Source organism: Plasmodium reichenowi, chromosome 7 (genome assembly GCF_001601855.1).
Source record: "Plasmodium reichenowi strain SY57 chromosome 7, whole genome shotgun sequence".
In the NCBI taxonomy this organism is placed as follows: Eukaryota; Apicomplexa; class Aconoidasida; order Haemosporida; family Plasmodiidae; genus Plasmodium; species Plasmodium reichenowi.
Window position 1 is genome coordinate 66,000 of NC_033652.1, and position 651 is coordinate 66,650.

Below are 651 nucleotides of genomic sequence, written 5' to 3' on the forward strand. Positions count from 1 at the left end.
TTTTTTTGCAATTTCACTAATATTTTATTTTTTCTTCTTTTAAATGTTTTTAAAAATTCTTATTAAAACATAAACGTTAATGACACATACAAAAAATAAAATAATATATAAACATATACACACACACAAAAACATATATATATATATATATATATATATATATATATATATATATATATTTATTTATTTATTTATATGCCACCGTTTTTGTTTCTTCTTTTAAAGAATCTGGTTTAGTAATGATTCTACTTTATCCCTTTTTATAATATTATATATTTCATATATATATAAATACACCTTAGATGACATATGATGCTCATTTAAAAAATGATATATCGTTATTAATTTATTTATAAAGACGTAATAAAAATATTTACTATTCTTATAACATTTTTCATGTAACATATGTAACACACACCTAATAATTCTCTTATATAAATTATAATTTGAATAATTGGGAGACTCTCTATATGTTTGCTCTATTAACTTATGATGAACATGTATATGAAATAGTTCAATAGATGGCATTGTATCTTTCTTCCCTCTCATATTATAACTTTTAAACATATTTGTTAAGTTTGTTTTCTGATCATCATCATATTCTAATACCATCTTATTCTTATCATAATTTTTTTTTTTTTTTTTTTTTTT

General features: G+C 18.6%; 1 protein-coding gene across 1 annotated transcript in view; it reads right to left on the reverse strand.

Moving 5' to 3' along the window:
* Positions 1-219: 219 nt before the first annotated feature.
* Positions 220-651, reverse strand: part of PRSY57_0702100 (putative membrane protein) — a gene marked incomplete at both ends in the record, with an annotated part of 12,469 nt that continues 12,037 nt past the window's right edge. The window contains one exon of the mRNA XM_020114642.1: positions 220-651. Within this exon, the coding sequence (XP_019970599.1) occupies positions 220-651 (432 nt within the window).